This window comes from Agelaius tricolor, unplaced genomic scaffold (assembly GCF_023055355.1).
Source record: "Agelaius tricolor isolate 1412-34295 unplaced genomic scaffold, bAgeTri1.0.p SCAF_4, whole genome shotgun sequence".
Lineage (NCBI taxonomy): Eukaryota > Metazoa > Chordata > Aves > Passeriformes > Icteridae > Agelaius > Agelaius tricolor.
The window spans coordinates 23,828,490-23,848,909 of NW_027269264.1; the positions used below are offsets into that span (position 1 = coordinate 23,828,490).

Below are 20,420 nucleotides of genomic sequence, written 5' to 3' on the forward strand. Positions count from 1 at the left end.
TTAGCAATTGCTTTTGCCTGTTAACCATGTAGGAATCTGTCTGACTGCTCCAACCATCTACATTGGTGGCTGCTGGATTGTCTTGTGAATATTTATATATATGTCTGTTAAAACATTACACCATAGGAGTTTTAGTTTGTGCTGCTGATGTCTTCAAATATTGTGAAGTAACTTTCACTCCAATTTGCTTTTCTTCAGTACAACGCTCTACATTTATGCAATTTAAATATTATAGTATTTACTGTTTTCTGTTTCTCTCCTATTTGCTTTTTAGGATATCCCATTGCTGTACAATGTTGCTCTGCTTTAACCGAAAACACTGCAGTTTTCTGTATTCATTTGCTGTTTTCACCAGGAAAACAGGTGAGCATGAGAACAGTTCCATTGGTTTTAAAAAATATAGGACTTACAAAGCACCACTGAGCTAAAGGAGTTTTAAATATATATATATATATATATATATATATATATATATATATATTCTGTTTGTATTTTTTCTTACTGAAATAACTGTGAAACCCACTTTCTCCAGCTATATGCAGCAGTGTATGTTGTGCTTAATTGGAGAAATTGTTATGTTGAACTGTTGGCTGTTTGAACAGGAAGCAGAATATACAAATAATACTTGCAGTTTCAGGCCAAGCTTAATTTTGTAGCTTTTTGAACAAGAAATAACAGAATCTCAGTGTGATTTTAGTAAAAGATATAGGAAAGCAAATGGAAAAGACAGAATCTAGTAGGCAAAGTATGCCTTTAAAAGTCATAAGGAGCTAATTCATCTAGAAACTGTATAGCTTCATAAGAGATGAGATAAAAATTTTAACTGGGGATGGTGTCCTTAGGAAACTGCTGCCTTCCTGTGTACAGCTTGGTTAACACTGAGTCATGGTGTGGTGAGCCCCAGATTGAGCAGCCTGGAGAGTCTTGGCTTTTGCCAAGACTGATTTTGCCAGCCCTTGAGTTATTTAGATTAAAATATTTTTCGTAGTATACTAGTTCTGGCTGAGCTGGAGTTAATTTTCCCACAGCAGCCCTCACAGTGCTTTGCATTGGTGTCTGGAAAGGTGTTGATAACACAGCAGTGTTTTGGCTACTGCTGAGCAGCACTGGCACAGCATCAGCCGTGTCTCTACATTGTGCCCCATCAGCAGGCTGGGGTGGTCCTGGTAGGGGACACAGCTCGGCCAGCTGACCCAAACTGACCAAAGGGAACTCCATAAAATGTGATGTCTCTCAGATATAAAACTAAGGGAAGGAAGAGAAAGGGGGATGCTTTTTATTTACAATGTTTGCCTTCTGGAGAAACCTCTATATGTGCTGGAGCCCTGCTCCCCAGGAGGTGGCCAGACATCACTCGCTGATGGAAAGAAAGGAATAATTTTTTCCCCCTTTGCTTGTAATTAGACAGTTTTCACTTCTGTTTTAGCAAACTGCCTTATTTCAACCTACAAGTCATTTTCCATCTGATTTTCCCTCCCCTGCCCAGCTGAGAAGGGGAAGTGATAGGTCAGCTTGGTAAGCACCTGGCATCCAGCAAAGGTCAACCATACATAACTATTGGGGAAAAGATTTTGGCTACCTTAAGACTCAGATCTGATGGAGAAGTTAGGGTGAAATCCTTTGTCCCTGTTACCTGTGATGTAAAATGAGAATTGGTTTGTTTTGAGAGTGAACCTCTCCATTACAATGTTTGGTACCAAGTTTAAATTTTAAACAACTGTAATGCTATAACTTTAAAGGGCCAGACCGTTTGACTACTCTCTGGGTTTGTCCACTGGTTCTTCTTGCATTCTATTCAGCTTCTCCTTCTTTAAAAAGTTTTATTTGTTTGTAGTAGTGCAAATCCATCAGAGAAAATTTTAGACAGAGGAAGAATATTAGTATTTACTATTAATATTCATTAGTATTTAGAAGTAGCTAAATTTTAGCTAATATTAGTATTTAATCAGCAGCTGAGAAGCTGCTGATTCAGGGAGAAAAAGAAGAAAGGAGGATAAGGTCAGTCTTAATAATAGGTAGTTAAGATTATTATGTGGGGGGTTAGGGGGTATTTATGGGTTTTTTCTAAATAGCCCTAATTTTTTTTTTCTGGCAATCCCTAATCTTACTGGTAGACTTCAAACTCTTTGTCTGCTATTTTTTCTGATATAAAGTCTGCACTTTAGCCTTTTTTGATCAGAACTAAATAACACTGCTAGGAAAAAAATTATTGGAGAATAATAAAAAATCTGTGGTCTGTAGTCCAAATGTCTACGTGAAAATTGGATGGTATGCAGTATGAAAGCATATCAGTTGTGCCTTGATCCCACTCAGCCTTTTAGGAGACTGTTTTCATGTACTCACCACTCTTTCTCTACATAAGATCCTGTTTGGTTCATCTCCCAGAGCTGTGCATGACTGGTGGTGTTTGGGTTCTTCTCTTGTCCTCTTTTGACCTCTTTTAACCTTTTCAAGTTCAGTAATATTTTGGCTCAATGGAAGTTTTATATGAGGTGTCCCTGCCTCTGAAGAGAGGGTTTCAGTCAGCTTCCAGATTCTTGCTGCTGCACTGCTGTGTTATTTTGGGCAGTGTTTTTATCCACCCAGTCATAGAATAGCAGTCATCGAGGTAGGAAGGAACCTTGGGGATTAGCTGATCAGCTATGCCCCTGCTCAAAGAAGGGTCACCTGGAGCAGGCTACTCAGAACTGAGTCCAGTTGGGTTTTGAACATCCTCCAAAGATAAAGAAAACCTCCCTGGACAGAATAGTTGTGTATTAAATCACCTTCATGTTAAATAATGAGGGTTTTTTTATGTTTAATCTCTAATATTCCAGTGTATGTCCATTGCCTCCTGTCCTTTCAGTGGATAACAGTAGAGGAGTTTAACCCTGTCTTCTTTGCACTCACTATCAGATATTTAGGCACACTGATATTATTGATTTGTAAGAAGAAGTAAACAGAACTGTGGTAAATTATTCTCCCTGTGGTCAGCAGCACAAAATGCTAATATAAGATCCAACTAATGAAGGATAGTCTGAGACTACTTGTGGTTCAGAGGTAAATCATGAGTAATGCATGGCAGATTTTTCTTTTGGTTTTGTAATTTCAGTTAAGAGTCTAAGTTTCACAAAGATGAGAGAACTTGGGGTGGTAAATTGCTCAGGTCCTCCAGAGCACATAGGCTCCAGCCTCCATGAAAGAAAGCAAAAAAAAAAAAAAAAGAAAAAAACATTGTCCTGGCAAACTTCAATTTTTAATTGAGTGCTTGCTCTATTAATGTATCTATGTTTATAATGTGAGACATGAAAATTTTTATGCAGTTTTGAGCAAGTGTTGATAGATTAGTGTTCAGACTAGTGCTTGAAATGATCTTTTAATAGAGCTCAAAGTATGTTAATACTGAGTGCTGCTGATCTGCATCTTGATAGTACCTTGGGGTTTGTCTTTGTCCCATATATCATGGAGCTGTTGCAGTTGAGGACTGGACATTGGAGGTTCACATGGCCACAGCCCATTCCGATGGAATGGGAATCACCTTTATCCAGGGTGAGAGAGCCAGCGTGGCTGGTCCCGACTGGCTGCACTTCACTGCCACCCGGCTCACTGGCCAAGAGCTGCCTGCATCCCCAGTGGCCTCGGCTGGCGGAGTTATGTCATCAGGGTTACCTGTGGCTGTGGGGCCTCCAGGCCAGCTCTTAGCCACCACTTACTAAGGTAAATAAAGTAAGGGTAAAGAGAAAGTTGCAGTCTTGCAGTGAGGTCTCCCCTCAGTCTCCTCCAGACAGAACAGACCAAGTGACCTTATCTGCTCCTCGCACAGCTTCCCTCAAGGCCCTTGACCATCTTCATAGTTCTCCCTTAGACACTTTCTAACAGCTTAATATATTTATTGTATTGTGACATACAAAAACTGCTCCCAGCACTGGAGGTGAGGCTGCTCCAGCTCAGAGCAGAGCAGGACAATCCCCTCCCTTGCCCAGGTGTAATGCTGTGCCTGATGCCCTCCAGGACAGGGTTGTCCCTCCTGGCTGCCAGGGCACTGCTGACCCATGTTCAACTTGCCATTGACCAGGACCCCCAGGTTCATTTCTGTGGGATTTCACTCCAGCCACTCATTCCCCAGTCTGTCCTCACTGCAGCAACTCCAATCTTGCCTCTATACGATGGCCTCTGTACCTCTGTAAAGATCAAATTTCTCTCTTTCTTTTGTAACCAACAATTACTGATGTGATCTTGCCAAAATAAATAAATCAATGTATGACGTCTAAATTTTAAACATGAAGGATAATTTTGAAATAAACAAAACTGTCACAAAGTGGAGGAGCATTGCTGTGCTTTAACATGCATGTACTCTGGCCTACCTACCCTCCACATGCTTGTTCCAGTCTTCCTGACATAATTATCGAAGGAAGTTGTTCCTGAGAAGTTTTTGGTTTTGTTTCTATTTAAAGCCCACCCAAGTGCACATGTATACACATGTGTCTGGATTGTCTGTGACCTACCTTTCCTGTTTTTTAATAAAATTATAAAAGAAATACTTTTAGCATTGATATTTTCAACAGTAGCAGACTCTTGGGGGGTGAGGACAGTAGCTTTTGCTCATTAAGCATGTGAAATGTTTTACAAAGCCTCATACTACATGAGGAAACCTTAGAGGATTTGATCAGAGGTTGTAACTTTTGGTGACAATGCTGATTTTGCTCCCATGCTTTCCTTCAGGATGTTTGGAATGACTTAGAATGATGGAATTACGACTAACTTTGTCCTGCGCTTCTATAAGGTGAAAGACTTGAGTGAGACATGGAACTTTTTAAAATTGTTCCTCACTTTTTCCTCACAATTATTATTTAGTGTATTAGTAAAGTATTATATTTTTTTGATAAGACTCTTATAATTTAAAGGCTTAATTGAAGATATATTGTCATTTCCATCTTTACACTTAGTAGCAAAAATATCATTGAAGTAGCAAGTTATGTAGGTGTCATGCCAGAAGCAGACATTCAGATATATGCATAACAATAGTCCATATGAACTTATAAATAATTTTTAAAAGTTTTTTTTCTTCTCTACAGAATTTTTGATAGTTATTATTAAATATGTTTGGAGCTTCTCCCTCTGTTAATTTAACTTTGGGAATGGAGAATCTTATATTCTGAATCATATTCCCTGTCATCAGCAGGGAAAAATTCTCAAGAATATTCTTTTAACATGTGTGATTTTAGAATGCATGAGAGCTGTTTCCCTGGTAACCAGTGTGGAAGATGGTTCTGAATCCTACAGAATATGAATGGCGTATCTGAAATAGCTGCTGGGTTTAAGGGAGATGCTTTTTTCAGTTTTTGCTCCCCAACCTCATCTTCCAGGCCAAATTTGTTTCTTTATACTTCTGTGGAAAGATAGCTTTTTTATTGTTGATTAGTAAAAAGTGACAGATAAGACTTCAAAACATTGCCTGGCACAGATATTAGGAATGCTTGCTTATTGGTAAATGAACAAGAGAAGTGAAAACACATTTTATTTTTGGATTATGTCCCTACTGGAAAACAATAACTTCTCATGAGTAATAGAGATTAAATCTCCTTTGGTTTTTCCACAGCTCTTGTCACTGCCTTGTAGTAGTGAAAATGGTCATGGATTTGTTTTCATGTAGCTATGTGCATTAGGTTGTGAAGCTATTTTCAGCATTTATTATAGTACCTCCATAGAAGTGGTTAACAGTGGTTAACATGGTAGTCCTCCAAAACTGCTGAATTATCATAAAGATTTTCCTTCCTGACAACCCTGAAAAAATCCCTTTCTGCTGCTTTTCTCTTCTTTCAAGAGAAAATTCTGAAAATTTTTCTGTTTCTTGTAATTAAAACCCTATGGTTTTGTTGTAACCTTATGTATTTTCAGTAATTCAGATTTATTTATTTGAAAGCCATTTTTGTTATATCCACGTTTGCACACTAGCTCCATTTAGTTCTGCATATCAAACTCTTATTCCTACAACTACAGAAAGATGTTTTCTTCTTTCAGTGGTACAAGCCTAACAGCTACAGTACAAACCATTGCAGATCCTGTGTTAAGGTGGTTTAGTTGTTCATGCGACAGTGAATCTCCTGATTTAATTAGTAAATGTTGCTATCTTTATTCTCCTAAATATTTCTGCCCTTTTTTTTTTTCTGTAGAGAGTCAGAAATGTGGCCTGTCAGAGGCTTAAGAGCAGAGGCTTGAGGGTACTGAGTTTTGCAGAGCTGGTAAGTCACCTCAAGCCTAAACATGATCCTTTTCAGGACCCTTTTCCAGTGGCCATGGCTAACTGGAGGAACAGGTTATACTTACCCATGTGGCAGTCAGTATTTGGAAGCAGAGGGAAAAATTGAATGCTTGAAGTGACTGGGAGGAGGATAATTGTATGGCATTCACGGAAGTATTTGCATGTCACCTTTTGTCTATGACCTGGTCGGTAGAATACATAATGCCGTATTGTGGCAGTAATGATTCAGCAGATAATTTCCTGAAATTACATCCACTAAATGTATTCTGAGAAAATGCTTATCAGAAATTTCACTGAAGAGTGAAATACAATTTGCCTATGTTTTGGGAGGTATGTTTTAAATTTTTTTAAGCACAAATAATGTTTTTAAACTTGCTAGTAATAACAGAATCCCAAGAACTTGCTGGTATATAGCCATGTTTCAAAGACTCCTGTTCTCCCATGATGCTAGAATGGACAGCTTTAAGATATGATTATATATTTCTAGATATATAATGCATCACTATTTATCTGTTCTATTATCTATACTTTCTGTACTACCATCTTTTTATTACCTTTTTAGTACTTTTCTGTTATTCCTAATGTAACAACTATCGTTTGTTTTCTAAAGATGCACCAGGTTTTAAAAGGTACATTCCAATTTATGTGTCCATTTATTTTCCAGCTATTTTAATTAGAAAGATACTCAGTCCAATCTGACTGCATATGCTGTTCCATCCTGAATTTCAATTATCTTTTGTTTAATATCTCAGAAGTATGCATATTGCCTGGAATACTCCATATTCAAGCTCTTTTTTGAATGCCTAGCCTCTTCTTAGCATGCTTTTAAATGATGCTCTGTCAAGATGTGCTTCAAAAGCCTAGTTTCATTTTAGCTAATGAGCCCTGAAGAGTTTTATGGGAATGGAGTAACAAAACACTGTGTATTGTGGGATTTGCAAAGACCCAGTATTCAGGGTTTATGTCAAGAGGCACAGCAAGGCACATAAAGGAAGGAAAAATACAAGAGGAGGACTGTGTACTCTACTTAACATCAGATGGGAAGCACAAAACTTGTGAATCATCTTGTATTCAGGGTTATAAAAGGCCATGGGGTAAAGCAGGATGGCTCTGCTTTTTACCTATGTATTTCATACCACTTTGTGAATCATATCAACAGCCCATTTTCTTTTGCTATATGTTGACTTAGAGTAGATAACTTGGATATTAATAAAATATTAACCTAACAATTCTTTAAAATTAAATTGGTTATATTGAGTGAAGAACTGCATGAATGAAAGGAACAGGAGAACTCAAAAGTATCAAGTGGCTTAAAGGCTGGTGCCATTGGCAGAATTTTGGATTCTTTGATCGTGGGACAACTTTCACGGCACCTGGCCTGCTGGAACTGTATGGACTCCATCCCTCTGTTAAGGGCAGAAGGATTTTAGCTCATGAACTAGCAGAGCTCATTGAGAGGGCTTTAAACTAGGTTTGAAGGGGGAAGGGCAGGCAGTTGGGCTGTCTGGAAGCAGGCCCAAGGGTGGTAAGCCAGAGGTAGGGGTGGGATCAGCAGCCCAGCTGAGGGGCATGTGCACTAATGCACACAGCATGGGCAACAAGCAAGAAGAGCTGGAGGCCATGGTGAAACAGCAAAGCTCTGATGTAGTCACCATCACAGAAACGTGATGGGATGACTCACATGGCCGGAACACTGCACTGGTGGCTGCAAGATCTTCAGAAGAGACAGGAAAGGAGAAGAGGTGGAGAGGTGGCCCTTTATATTAGGGAGGCTCTCGATGGCATGGGCATTGAAACTAATGACAATGAGACTGAGTGCCTATGGGTGAGAATTAAGGGGAAGGCCAACAAGGCTGGCATCCTACTGGGAGTCTGTTATCGTCCACCCAACCAGGAAGAAGAGGTGGATAACTTATTCTAGAAGCACATGAAGGATGTTTCAAGATCACCAACCCTTGTTCTTTTAGGTGACTTGAACCTACCAGACATCTGTTGAGAAGTCAACATAGCAGAGGAGGGGCAGTCTAGAAGGTTCTTGCAGTGTGTGGAAGAACAACTTTTTGTCACAGCTGGTGAGTGAGCCCACCAGGGGGGGACTACACTTGACCTGCTTTTGCAAACAGAGATGGGCTGGTAGGAGATGTGGTGGCTGGAGGCTGTTTGAGTCATAGTGACCATGAAACAAAAGTTTTCAATATTTGGCAAGAAAAGAATGGGCATGAATAGAACTTATTCTGGACTTCCAGAGGGCAGATTTTAGCCTATTCAAGAGACTTATTTGGAGGGATCCTTGGGAAGTAGTCCTTAAGAACAAAGGAGTCCAGGAAAGGTGGGCGTCCTTCAAAACAGAAGTCTTGAGGGCACAGGAGCAGACAGTCCTGATGTACCAAAAGATGAGCCGATGAGGCAAATGTCCAGCCTGGATGGGCAAGGAGCTTTTGGAGGAACTAAGAAAAAAAAGGAGTGTATCACCTTTGAAAGTAGGGTCAGGTATCTCAGGAAATGTTTAGGGCAGTTGCTAGGGCATGTGGAAAAAAGTTAGAGAGGCAAAAGCCCAGTTAGAGCTCAAACTGGCAACTTCTGTGAAGGACAATAAAAAATACTTTTATAAATACATTAATGGCAAAAGAACAAATCTCCATTAATGGTAAGGACAACCTTCATTCTCTATTAGATGCAGGAGGGAATTTAGTACCTAAAGATGAGAAAAATGCAGAGGTACTGAACACTTTCTTTGCCTCAGTTTCCAACAGCAAGACATGTCCTCAGGACAACTGTCCTTCTGGGTTGGTGGATGTGTCAGGGAGCAGAATGGTCCCCCTGTTATCCAGGAGGAGGCAGTCAGAGAACTGCTGAGCCACTTGGATGTTCATAAATCCATGGGACCAGATGGGATCCATCCCAGGGTGATGAGGGAGCTGGCAGATGAGCTTGTGAAGCCACTCTCCATCATTTACCAGCAGCCCTGGCTCACTGGGGAGGTTCCAGATGACTGGAAGCTGGCCAGTGTGACGCCCATTCACAGAAAGGGTGGGAAGGAGGATCCTGGTAATTATAGACCAGTCAGCCTGACCTCAGTACCTGGTAAGGTAATGGAGCAGTTTACACTGAGTGTCATTATGCAGTCCTTACAGGATGGCCAGGGTATCAGACCCAGCCAGCAGGGGTTTAGGAGGGGAAGGTTGTGTTTGACCACACTTTTTTTATGACCAGGTACCCCCTTGGTGGGTGCAGGAAAGGCTGTGGATGTTGTGTACCTGGACTTAGCAAGGCCTTTGACACTGTCTCCCACACACACTCCTGGGAAAGCTGGCAGCACACAGGCTTGGACAGGAGCACTCTGTGCTGGGTTAGGAACTGGCTGGATGGCCAGGCCCAGAGAGTTCTGGTGAATGGTGCTGCATCCAGCTGGGGCCAGTCACAGGGGTGTCCCTCAGGGGTCTGTGCTGGGGCCAGTTCTGTTCAATATTTTTGTTGATGACATGGATGATGGGATTGAGTCTTTCATCAGTAAATTTGCAGATGACACTAAGCTGGGACTGTGTGTCAATCTGTTGTGGAGGGTAGGAGGGCTCTGCAGAGAGACCTGGAATGGTTGGATGGATGGGCTAAGTCCAATAAGATGAAGGTTAATAACTCCAAGTGCCAAGTCCTGCATTTTGGCCACAATAACCCCCTGCAGCGTTACAGGCTGGGGATGGTGTGGCTGGACAGTGCCCAGACAGAAAGGGACCCAGGGGTGCTGGTCCACAGCCGGCTGGACATGAGCCAGCAGAGTGCCCTGGGGGCCAAGAAGGCCAAGGGCATCCTGGCCTGTGTCAGGAATAGTGTGGCCAGCAGGAGCAGGGAGGTCATTCTTCCCCTGTACAGCACTGGTGAGGCCACACCTTGAGTGCTGTGTCCAGTTCTGGTCCCTCAGTTTGGGAAGGACCTTGAGATGCTTGAGTGCGTCCAGAGGAGGCAACAAGGCTGGTGAGGGGCTTGGAACACAAGGCCTGTGAGGAACAACTAAAGGGGCTGGGGTGGCTCAGCCTGGAGAAAAGGAGACTCAGAGGTGAGTCTATCTTTAGATAGAGTTATCACTCTCTAAAATCTCCTGAAAGGTGGTTATAGTCAGGTAGGGTTGGTCTCTTCTCCCAGGCAACCACTGACAGAATGAGACAGTCTTAATCTGTGCCAAGGGAAGTTTAGGTTGGATGTCAAAAAAATTTCTCCACTGAAAGCATGATTGGGCAGTGGAATAGTATGCCCAGGAAGATGGTGGAGTCACCACCCCCGGACATGTTTAAAAAAGGCTGGATGTGGCACTCAGTGCTGTGGTTAAGTTGATGAAGAGGTGCTAGGTGATAGGTTGAACCCTATGATCTTAAAGGTCTTTTCTGACCCAGTTCATTCTGTGATTCTGTCAATTCCAGCTTGCATTATAGATTATGACCTCTTCTAACTTGGCTCCATCTGCCTTTGGTGCTTGTGGGACTTGGGAAAAAAATATCTTCCTTTAAAAACTGAAATTGGGGGGGGGGGAGGGGGGTGAGGGGCTGTTTATTTCACAGCATTGTTACATAATTCTGACAGTCACATAATGTTTTTTCTTTGATTCGCGCTAGAGGGCACTTCTGTTATGTGATAGGGCTGTTTATTTTGAGTTTATAAAATTTTGGCCAGAAATAAAGTGCAGGTTAGGTAGTCTTCCTCTGAAATACAAGGGTTCCACTGGCAGTGAAAAAAGTTAGTGGTGGGATTTTTGGATGGGTTTTTAAAACTGAATTGTATTTGCATTGTGCTTTTGTTGACTTCTGAAAGATGACACATCAGAACTGCCTTCCTGAGGGCCATGGTGTACCTTGTAACATCAGCACTTTACTAGAATAAATTCCTCCCAAAATTTGTTTGGCATATGTTCCATCATATTTTTTATCATTTTTCATATTTCTTTCCAGTAAACCAGTAGAACATCAAAATTAGAGAAATCAAAAAAATATGTTGAAAGAATGGCTGTATTATCTTTTTTACATACAAAAATAGGAAATATTACTTATTCCTTGTCTAAAAAACTGCTTCAGTCTTCTTCTGATGGTCACATTACCTGGAGAGCACAGCTGTGCCAGCAATGTCCTCGAGAGGGGCTGCTGAACAGTACAGGCTTGAATAAGGGACTGATGGTAGCTTTGAAAGGAAATCCCCAAAGGATGATGCAAATACAAAAAAAAAAAAAAGTCATAGAGCAAGAATTGATGACAGTAATAAATATTTTAGAAAAATGGCCGTGATATAAAATGATACATACCATACTGCACTTTCCTAAGTTACCTGGGTTTTGCTTGCTCTTACTGGTAATATTAGGACCCCTGCAGCTGGGTGATTGTTCATTAATGTGATGGTATGGTCTGCTACAGTACTGACATACAGTGTGATGAGGTGGTCAGTCACAGCGTTTTCTTGCTTTGCTACATCTGAAGATATGACATTCAGAGAAAATCTTCCCTCTTTGTGTTGGCGTATTTTCGACACCTAGTGGTACAAAGTATAAATTACTGAAGGTTTATTAATGGGAATACTACTTTACCAGCAGTAACTGCTTAGTAAAGCAATTAAGCAAATAGTAAACTCAGACAGAATGGAGTCAATTGTTAAACTTAAAAAAAATTACAGTCAATCTTTTAAGAAGAAATTATAACAGGTATTATTTTGCTCCTGTACCATCCTCCAGTTGGGGAAGAGCAAGAAAAGGCTGTCCATGTCCCTCTTACTTTAAAGCTCTCTGGGACAGGAATGGATTAATTCAGCCACATCATACTGATGATGAATAACAGGAAATATAGACAAACTGACAGGTATTGTGGGAAAGAGGCTAAGCAGCCACAAGAAATTTTTCTGTTGAGTATTAATGAAATTGGTAAGGATGACTGAAAGTTTCAGAAGGATATTGTGAGAAGAAGCAGCAAAATAGCAGGTAAAGTTAATTGTAGATCAGTATAAAGTAATGCAGATGGAGAATAAAGGTATAGCACGTGCTGTCCCTCTTTCTTTCAATTGCTTACAGTGCAGATAAGACAATGATGTCACTTCATAAATCTAATTTTTGTCAGCACGTTTTTGACATTTTGGTACTTCAAGTTTATCTCAGAGGTAAACAGAACTGATAAAATTTCAATATGAGCCTAAGGGATGATCAAGTTTGGGAGTGTTTTCCACCCGAGAACTGAAATTACCTGGTTAGAAATATTCAGAGGAAAATACAGCAGAAGGTAAATATGTGTTGTCCTTTGTTGACTTTCTTGAGCCCACCACGTTTCTCTGTCATTTCCCCTCCCGTCATGGTTTAACCAAGCCTCCCCCAGCTGCTCACTCACTCCCCTGCAGCAGGATGAAGTGAACCAGCAGAGTAACAGCTGGAAAACTCATGAGTTGAGTTAAGGCTAGTTTAATAGGTAAAGCAAAAACTGTCCACACAAGCAAAGCAAAACAAGAAATTAATTTACCACTTGCCATGGACAGGCAGGTGTTCAGACATGCCCAGGAATGCAGGGCACAATCAAGCATAACAGTGACTTTGAAAGACAAGCACGATCATTTCTACTTCCCTCATCTCTATAGGCTGACCATGATGCCATACGAACTGGGATATCTCTTTTGTCACTTGGAGGGACCTGTTCTGGCTGTGTCTCCTCCCAAGTCCTTGTGCATTCCCAGCCTTCTTGCTGGTGGGGTGGAGTGAGGAGCAGAAAAGGTCTTGCCCTGAATAAACCACCCTGAGTTATCAGCACTGTTTCCAGCTCAAATCCAAAGTGCAGACCCACAGTAGCTACTCTGAAGAAAAGTAAGTCCTTCCCAGCCAAAACCAGCACATCTTCTTAACAGGGCTGAGAAGAAAACATGGTGAAAAAAATTCATGTATCAAGATAAAGACACTTACCCATTACCATTATGAGCAAAAAGGAGTTGGCTTTGGGAAATTAATTGCCATTCAAGGGGATACCCTGTAGGGAGAATCAAGACAGAAAAAAAAAAATCTCTAGAATTTATGAATTTATTCACTGAAGCACTATATGAATGAAATACAGTCACTAGCTTACTTTTCATTCAAAAAATACGATTGCATATGACTGATATGAATACAAAAATAATTATCAGACTTCTCATTATTTAAATTGTTTATGTTCTTTTTTCTCATTAGGATTATAGAGAAGAAGCATAAAAAACTGGTAAATTAAGATTCTTTTATTTTTTGTCACAGAAGAACACATGGTCTCAACAAAAATGAATTTTGGACTACATAGACTGGAGGAACTAGGGTTATTCTTTCACACATGAGAAAATATTTTGAGGGTTAGTAAATAATTTGTAAAACACCTTTGGGTCCTCAAGAAGGCAACAGTTACAGAAGCAGCTAATATGATTGAGAATATACTTCATCTTGATTCAGATGTGTTTATTTTGATGAAAAGCTATGACCATCAGAATCTATTTGAGGGAGTCTATTTTGCACTCTCTCACTGAATTTCATGTTTAGATTTGGGTTTTTTTCTTCCCATTAAAAAAATACACAAAGACTTAATAAACAACACAGGTTTTTTTTATTCTGAGCACTGAGAACTGAGCTGGATGCATTTCCATAACACATTATTCTGCCAAAATGTTGTTCTTGATGATAGCTGTGCTGGCAGTGTCTTCAGATTCTGAAGATTATAATGCTATTTTACGCTTGTTAGAGAGAAGCAAAATGTAGTGTTCTGGCTCTTTATCAAAGGTAACGAAGCACTAAGTGATAAGAAGAGTTTGGCAAGGCCAGCTTCAGTGAGATGGAGAAAGCAAAATCCCTTTTGCTTACACACAGAGAAACCCCTGAGAGACAACATGAAAATAACCAGGCATCACTCCAGCCACTTTGCAGAAGACTACTGCATTTTGATCTTTCATTGGGTACTGAATATAATGCAAAGTACTGTTAGTCTTGTAATTGTCATTACATTAATGGATCTTAGGCCTGTAATGAAAAACAGTTGTCAACAACAGTAATGAACACAGCAATTGTGATTCTGCTGTCATAATGTATTGCAAAGGTGTGTCCAGTGACAAGGAAGAAATCACCATGCATAGACCCCCACTTTACACCGTGCCTGCCTTTTCCATGACATGACTTGTTTTCTCTGAAATATTTGTTTTCCTATGGTACTTTATCAATTTTGTTTATCTGTTTGCATTTTTATTTTTCTTGTATTCAGGTTTGTGCTTTGACCAAGTCAGGGCCCATGAATTCTCTAGTTGATGAATATCTGTCTTTAGAGCTTTTGTAGCAGAGAACAGATTGTTCTATGCTGTGTCTCTTTGTGAGTGTAACATACCTGAAAATCTGTAACTCCTGTACGGGTAGAATATCAAAAGGACTTGTTAACCTTCAGAAATAAAAGCAGTTTACAGAAGGTATTGAATGAGGTTTCTTACTGCTGTTTTCAGCTGTAGTTGTTTATTTTCCACAATAGATGCTGAAATGAGAGGGTAAGAGAGTTTTTTCTTGGATGAAGTAGTTATGTACCATAATAATGCTTGACCTTTAACTGAGAAAGCAATTTTTACTTAATTTCAGGTTGTGTATTCTTTGGGATATTTTTTCTAGACCTCAACTTGAAATTAAAAGGTGTCATAGCATGTTTTGGGTACATTTTAGGTGAAAATCCTGCAGATGTTTAGGAATCCTACAGTTCATAAATAATATAAGGCATGATTATACTACCTTCTAAACTCTACAGTTCTGGAAGGGCTGTTTGGTTGGGGATTTTTCCTCCTTTTTTTTTGTTTGCTTGCATTTGATTGTTTGTTTGTTTTCTTGTTATAACCACTCTAAAATTTCCTGCTAGACATGAACTCATTGAGAGGGTGGGGTGGAGGAATTGTTATTAATATTCTATATATCACTTTTTTTTCAGTACCATAGAAGACAAATTGATAAATTGAGTGTTGGTTGAATAGCCCTTTACAGTACAACATAATTTAGAATCTGAGGATAGTGCTTTTGTGTGACAGCTTGTATTAACTACTTTTACAAACACTTCTTGTGAGAATACAGATTTCTAAAAAGCAAGTTGAAAGTTAATGGCTTCTTTGAGAAACAGTGCTTGAGTAACTGTGACTACTAATATAAGTAAATGAAAGATGAACTGTACAAGTGAGACACAGAGAAATGAAAAATCATTTGACAGCAAGTCATTGAAAAGTGAAATAGTGAAAGCCCTTTCTCACTGTACCAGATTTTTTTATCAAAGTCAAATTGTAGGAAATTAAATTTCAAGCATCGTAGACAAAAAATCAGTTGATGATGGAGGAAGTGAAACTATATCATTCTGCTTGTATATATCAATCTTAAAAGGATAATTTTCAGATATATTCTTGGGTGTTTGTTTCTGGCAGCCAGTCATAGCTTGTTGAATTACATTAGTTTTTGCTGTTGCTACTCATATAAAGATACTAGGGATGCAACAGAGATTTTAAAATACTAGTTCAACAAAACTTTTCCCTCATCTTCCAAACTAAAATATAGCCTGTATTGTAGGAAAATCACTCTTTCCCCTCTCCACTTTAGGTGACATTAGAAATTTCAATTTACTTGCATTGAAGAAAAGAAAACTAAAATTCTAAATGTGTACATTAAGCCAGCTATGAAGAGGTTTTTATATAGCTGTCTGGGGTGGGGATCATAGAAAAGGAATTCAGTCCTGTTGTTGTGGGTTGGTTTGGTTTATAAATGCATATGTGAAATGACAGGGCATATGTCTGCAATTAACAATTCTTTTCAGCAGTCTGAACAATAAGTTTTTTCCTAGGGAGTAAAACAGAATACTGTGAAAAATGCATTTCTCAAAAATGTTTCTGACTTTCAGTAAATAATAATCTAGTGTCCTTTAGTCTTGCAAAGTTGCCCCAGCATGACTGTGTTAGCAGAACTAATTTTTTTTTTTTTAAGAAAGTACTATAATGCCAAATTAATGTTATGGGATAGGTAAACAGCTAATGTCAGAAAAGGGGAATGCAAAAAAGACAAGTATGGCAAGATCAAATTTGGGAAGTACACAGGGAACCCATATAGTGTGGACAAATGGAAAACATAGCAAAGAGGCATTGGTGGATTTCCTTGCATGTAGGCATTTGAAGTTTTGGAAAATTATACAGCACAGTCATTTCTCATCTTCATTATTTTAAACCTTAGGAGAGAAACCATTTCTTATAGCAGATGCTTTATTTTAAAAGTAATCTGATAGTAATAATTTTATTTTGTGCTTTTAAAAGCATTTTTACTTGCAATTAAATTTAGCTAAAAGACACAATACTTTTTAAACTGATTTTCATTGGGCTGGCACTAATTCAGGTGATAAAGGGATGGAATTTATGGACAGTCTAGATGTATTTTAGAAGTTTGTTTTATAGAGACTCTAATTCAAAGCATTCCAAAATATATTATACCCTGCTTCATAATAAACATTTAGTTATTAGTGCACAAAGTATGGGTCTAGGCACTCCTAAACAGAGGTCTCAACTTGATTTTCCAAGGAGATGAGACTTATGTGAACAGACTAATTGTATCTGTCTTTGGACCTTTGTGTGATTTTAGCTGATCTCCACAAAGAGGTTGAAGGTAGAAACCTGAAATTCTTCACTTAGAGAATTTAGTGCTGCTGGATGGTTATAAATAAGAGAAAGGAGAAAGCTTCTCAGAGCAACCCAATTGCAATGAAAGCAAAGAGTCAGCAGAGGAGAGGCTCTTTTCAAAGCACCAGAAGAAGGAGCTGTGTTCATTCAGTCACGAAATGTAGCATGTAGCACCATATCCTTAGAGACTTGGGCACACGACATCAGATCTTCTGCTTCCTTCCAGGAAGGGCAGAGTTTTTCTTGTTCTTTTTTTTGTTTTATAAGCTCTTATTTTGAGAGAGAACATTGTCTTCCTTCCAGAGCAAAGTGATTCAGTATCCACTTTGGGGGCTTAAATTTGTTTGCTGCTTTACATGACCAAGTATAAAATGCCATGCAAGTGAGTTAATAGGACTCTACATGGAAGTCAGGAAGGAAATTTTCCACTTCTTAAATGGCAACCTTCCCTGCCACAAAAGCAATACGCACGTGCCCAGCTGGGACATGTTTGTTGGTATTAGAATATGTGGGACTTGTTAAGGATGTGTTGTGTTTTGGTTCAGGTTTTTTTGTTGTTGTTTTTTTTTTTTTTTTTTTAATGGTCCTATTCATCAGGATGCCTTATTGTATTTAAAAATTACCAGACTCTTAATGACACTGTTTCCAGAAATGCCACTGCTTCAAATGATGAAGTTCTTTTCTGGCATGTCATAGTAAAATTGTGTGTTTATAAGACATAATACTAGTTACTAATTATTATTAAGAGACCTGTAGGAGTCTGTACAGTTTTGTAAATACATAGACCATTTCCTTTAACTTCAAAGACTTCAAGTTTCCCTACTATGCCATGTTGTTGACAAAACTGAGTACTGGGATCTATTTCATCTTATTGCTGCCAATACTGGAGAGGTTGTTTGCGTCATTGTTTGCATTACTCCACTGAATTTAAATAAATATGACAGGCTGGGTTTAGAGTTGCTTTTTACTTCTTCTTTGGTAAATTCAGAGTAATGGGTTTCTGGTAGTCCTCCTTCCTAAATAGTTTCTAGACACACCCAGATGCAAAAGCAATAGTAACAGGGGTTTTCTTGTTTTCTTAGCATCTAGGTTCCAACTACCCACTTACTTGTTCTCTAGTGGAATTGCTGAATTAATTTGTTCTTCAAAACAGGTGACTGTTGGTTAGAAACCTGTAGGTATTTCTCTGCCTTATAAAATATCAGAGCTACCAAAAATGTTACAGAGTTCTCCTCCTCATTTACTAATTAATTCCAAGTTTTGTGTCCTCTTCCTGTTATTTTGTTCGGCCTGTTTTGCTTTATTTTGTGGGGTTTTTTTGGTTCTTTGGGCTTTATACTGCTCTTTAAGTAAAATATTATGTTACATACATTTTCATTTTGCTTTGGTTCTTTTGCACTAGGGGAGACAGTTTAGCTTACTAGAAACAGAGTTAACCCTTCAATTTATTTCAATTATAATTATAACTGACTTTTGGATGCTTCTGGGAAAAAATAACATAAAAAACTGTAACTGGAACAATATCACAAGGGGAAGAGCAGAAAGGAAGAAAAAGTAGATCTTAAAAAGTGTATACTTCTACAGTTTCTCACAGAAAAATAAAAGATGGTAGAAGGACTGTGTACATATATATATAGGATTTTGAAGAAAGTTTGAGCTGAACTGCTTACTTGAGTCTCTAAACTGAGTTGCCTTTGTGATAGTAGTGATTTTTAATTTCTTACATGTCCATATCTTTGAGGTAGGTTTTTAGAAGGAGCATATTTTCTCAGAAAATACTATGAAGGACACCCATACTTTAGACTGGGCTGTTTTTAAGAAAAGTAAATACTGGTGAATACTGAGGCAATGGGCGAAAATTGGGGTTTTTTCCCTGGTCAATATTACCTATGTATTCATAGATACAAACATTTGAGCAGAGGTACACCCATAAATCTACCAAAATCAGCTCTGAGGTACTCCCCAGAGCTGATACTTTGTTAGCCTTTCTCCACAAAATGTCGTATCTATATCTCCTGGATATAGATATATATTTTTCACTTTATATGGCCTTTCATCTAAAATGTTCTGACTTTATAGTTGCTATTTCTATGTAGCATTTAACATAGCACACAAAGTTACACAAGCACACAGCACATAGTAACCCAAGGCTTGGGTTTAGTGCATTAGGAATGACTGGGAGGAAGCCCTTCAGCCAGCAGTGGATTTATTGCAAATTGTTCTCCTCTTACTTTGCCATGTTATTAGTGGCATAAATAGTACATATAGAGATGTGATCTGATAATGAAAAGGGAGGACAGTAGTGATGGGAAAAATCATTAATGATGTAGAGCTTGTAAGTGAGGATTCCAGAATTAGTGCTGTACTTGGAAGTGGAGGATTGGATGTAGCAGTTCACATTAGAAGGATATGTACACGTGGTGAATATTTTCTGGCTTTTCAGAACAGACTTCAATGTACTGCAGGCCAAATATCCTCCCTCTTCCCCATGTTCCTTCCTTTGTAGTAAGTGAATAATTGTGTTGCTGCCTTTGTTGCAGCAAAAGAATTATTTATTGGCAAAGGGAAGCTTGAAAAACAAGTCTCCTAAGGGTGCAGAAGATGGAACAGAGTCCAATTATTCTCTGAGCTGTGGCTTGAGGAGATTTAAAGTGTCAAAACTTTGCTATAGAGACTAAAATAAAGTCACTGTACAGGGACAGCTGTGGCTGAATATATTTTTTCACTCAACTTCTCTATCAGAACTTGATGCTTCTGCATCAGAATCTGGATGGAAGCATATGCCCCTGGTTCTGTTGCTTGGGTTCAATCTGGCAAATTCACATCCGTAGTAGTCACAACAAAAACAACCAGAGTACATCCCTCAGAGACCTTTGTCAGCAGAATAAGAAAAAAAAATCTTATCAGAAGGCAAGAAAAAATTTCAAAATATAATTTTAAAATGATTCATTGAAGGCTCTAAGAAAATAAAGTTTAAAACAACAAAAGACAAAAGTCTGTGTTTTTAGATTTGGCATGAGGAGTCAGAGGTTGAATCAGTCCTGAGAGGAAGATACTTGTAAATGTGTGTTGCAGCTGGAGAGTTTTGATACCTGCACACAACTGGCTGTATGAAACACATGCTCTCTGTGTGAAAGCCATGTGACTGCTATCATTGACAACTTTTTCCAGGTCATTGGGTTTTCTTGCACAGTCTTGCTTGCATACTTTGGCTTTAAGATAGAAATGAGGGAATATGTACAGTTGAAAAATATTTATTCTTAGAAGAGAAACATACTATTTTACAGACATTTACAGTAATATGTGAACAACTCCTTGCTATGGAAGATCTGAGGATTTTATTTTAATGGAAAGTTTAATGGGCATTTCTCTAAAGGAAAATTGGCAAATTTCTATTTTGCAGCAATTAAATCCCTTAGTGAATAAGAAACAAAGAAATTAATTGCATATGAAAAGACCAATTAGTAGCAACTCAGCCAAAATCATTTATATCAGCATCTGGTGTCATGTTAAAAATGAATAGGCCACGTCAGAA

General features: G+C 38.9%; 1 protein-coding gene across 2 annotated transcripts in view; it reads left to right on the forward strand.

Annotated features, from left to right (window-relative positions):
* The window catches only part of LOC139588984 (uncharacterized), a 43,900-nt gene that overhangs the window by 8,521 nt on the left and 14,959 nt on the right, over positions 1-20,420 (forward strand). For both annotated transcript variants that reach the window (XR_011678889.1, XM_071424885.1), the window contains exons 2-4: positions 275-363; positions 6,153-6,221; positions 8,209-8,313. Coding sequence is in view for 1 of the 2 variants with exons in the window: in XM_071424885.1 (XP_071280986.1) it covers positions 275-363; positions 6,153-6,184 (121 nt within the window). In the remaining variant the exon portion in view is untranslated. The remainder of the gene's footprint in view (positions 1-274; positions 364-6,152; positions 6,222-8,208; positions 8,314-20,420) is intronic.